This window comes from Meleagris gallopavo, chromosome 12 (assembly GCF_000146605.3).
Source record: "Meleagris gallopavo isolate NT-WF06-2002-E0010 breed Aviagen turkey brand Nicholas breeding stock chromosome 12, Turkey_5.1, whole genome shotgun sequence".
Taxonomy (NCBI): domain Eukaryota; kingdom Metazoa; phylum Chordata; class Aves; order Galliformes; family Phasianidae; genus Meleagris; species Meleagris gallopavo.
In genome coordinates, this window is record NC_015022.2 from 18,993,571 (window position 1) to 18,995,873 (window position 2,303).

At 45.2% G+C, this 2,303-nt stretch overlaps 1 protein-coding gene across 1 annotated transcript in view; it reads left to right on the plus strand.

Annotated features, from left to right (window-relative positions):
* The first annotated feature begins 12 nt into the window (after positions 1-12).
* The window catches only part of LOC109369555 (spatacsin-like), a 6,548-nt gene continuing 4,257 nt past the window's right edge, over positions 13-2,303 (plus strand). Inside the window, exons 1-5 of the mRNA XM_031555230.1 lie at positions 13-101; positions 175-359; positions 852-1,079; positions 1,403-1,601; positions 1,703-1,840. Of these exons, the coding sequence (XP_031411090.1) occupies positions 13-101; positions 175-359; positions 852-1,079; positions 1,403-1,601; positions 1,703-1,840 (839 nt within the window). The remainder of the gene's footprint in view (positions 102-174; positions 360-851; positions 1,080-1,402; positions 1,602-1,702; positions 1,841-2,303) is intronic.

The following is a 2,303-nucleotide window of genomic DNA, read 5'->3' on the forward strand; positions in this document are numbered from 1 at the left end:
GCCTGCCGTTCCATGACGGGATCTACCTGGAGTCCCTCGGGCCGGGCGGAGGCGGCCGGGCGCGGAGCAGCGTGCTGCCGGGAGCGTGGGCTGAGTAAGTGGCGGGAGCGCGAGGGGAGCGCCGGGCTGCGGTGCTGCCGTGCCGGATAAACATGGTGATGGTTACATCTTCAGCTTCGTGTGGGAGAGTACGGCGGAGCACGATCCGCAAGCAAACAAAACGAAAATACTGGCTGTGAGTGAAAGTCACGACCTGTTTGTCTATGAATTCACCAGAGAAGACGGGAAATGCAGCCCGGATCCCCTGCACGGCTGTGAGGAAGGCGCTCTGAAGAAGCTCCTCGAGGCTAACGGCATCAGTGAGTGCGTTTCAGTGTGTCCATAGCCAGCTGTTGCGGGATTTATTCTGCTTCGTGTGCTAAAGCAGCTCTAGGCAGTGCTAGGGAAGGATTGCTGTGGTTAAAGCAATCAGCAGCAATACTGATGGACCTGAAAAGTGATGGGGTGTTTCTGTATTCGGATATACCAAACCGCTGGAGGGGTTTCCCTGCTCAGGGGAGATGTCTGCGTGACACAAAGTCAGAAATAATAGCAGCACTGCCATCGCAAATTTCCCGTTTGGCATTAGAACAGACGGGAGGAAAACATACAGGTGGGGCTCTGCACTAATCCTGCAAAAACTAATTAGTGTTTGACTGCAGGCCTACAGCTTGCTGTTGTAGGCGTTCTCATTAACTTCTTCAGTTAACTGAGGAGCTCAGGCAGTGTATCTGAGCTGTGATTTTCTTGAGATACCTTTACGAACAGAAGTACCAGATTGGTGTAATCATAAGATATCTTTAAATTTACAGGTCTTTCTTCGATTTTGTCTTTGAGGATACTGTCTTTTAAAGACAACAGATGCATACTTCTGCTCAACAGCTTTATTGTTATGCATCTTACCTTTCCTGGAGAGTGTTCATCGTTGGAGACGTGTGACTGCTTTACCCTTGATTTGCCCCCACCAGTTTTGGAAAGAATAACAGATATAAACTTCTGCAGGGGGATTCTGTTTTTCTTGGATAGTTCTGGCTTGATCTGTATCCTTTGCAGTAGCTATGAGGTTTCAGTGTAAATGGTTTGGTAGAACAAGGTTTTCTCTTTTGTCAGAATAAGACTTCTAAGTATAAATTAACTCTTTTGAGATGGCACAAGTTATGTTTGTACAGCACCTGAAGCACTGTTCGCTTCCTATCCTAACTAGGCATAGAAAGCTCTATGTGAAACAAGCAGTTCTAAATGCTTTGCTGTGCAGAGGTTAACGTGGGCCACAAAGTAACACAAATTCACCATTTTCCTCTTGTCTCATTTCCTGTTCGTTGGACAACCTGAAACCTGGCGTTTTCTTTGACACCTTTTAAAGACGTATTTGATTCTTTTGATGGAGTGAATCTAGCACACATTGACCTGTCACTCTGCCAGGGAGGTGTGCAGGGTGGGGACAGGAGTTCCACCATCACATCACCGCTCGCTGCAGTCAAAGTGTCGTACGATCTCAGTGTTGCTGTGATCATCAGTTCTTCCAACAATGCCTGTTCTGTGGATCTAAACATGTACTTCAGGTATGTTTGCAGCAGAATTACCAAAGGTTATAAGTGCGACTAATATTAGAAGTTTAAATCATCCATCTGGGAGGTAAAATGTAATATGCGTTTCCTTTCAGACAGTTCCCTGGGCATTTGATTTGTAGAAGAGATCCTGAAAGCCTTCCACTGAAGCCACCTGAGGGAGTTGATGAGGATGACCTTGCTAGTTCTGACTACAGTATGGAGCTGCTGTCCTCGCCTTTCCGCACAGACAGGTAAGTAATGAAAATAATTCTAACATGTCTGCATTTTGCTTCCTATGGAGCACTGATCAGTGAACTGCTGGCTTTTTTCACCTGTAGTTGTGGCAAATCTGCTTTGTGAAAGCTCACTGTGCTTTCAGTCTATCGTGGCTGTTAGGCTGCAGTTAGGAAACGCACCAGGATGACTTCACATGTATCACTGAGCAGCGTCCAGCAGCGATTACTGCTTGTAGTGTTATGTCAGGTTTGAACCAGCACTGACAGCTGTCTGTGTTCTGAGTACCTTTCTGTTTGTTTCTGCTTAATACAAGTGAGTATGTGAGGACTTCAGGATATTTTGTGTTCAGATAAAAAATGTAACTCCCTTGTGACCCTCAGTAGTGGAATAATTAACACTAATGAACTATGTTAATTATGTCTTGATGTATATAAGATTATATTATGATTCTATGAATTCATTTTCTTCTACTGATTT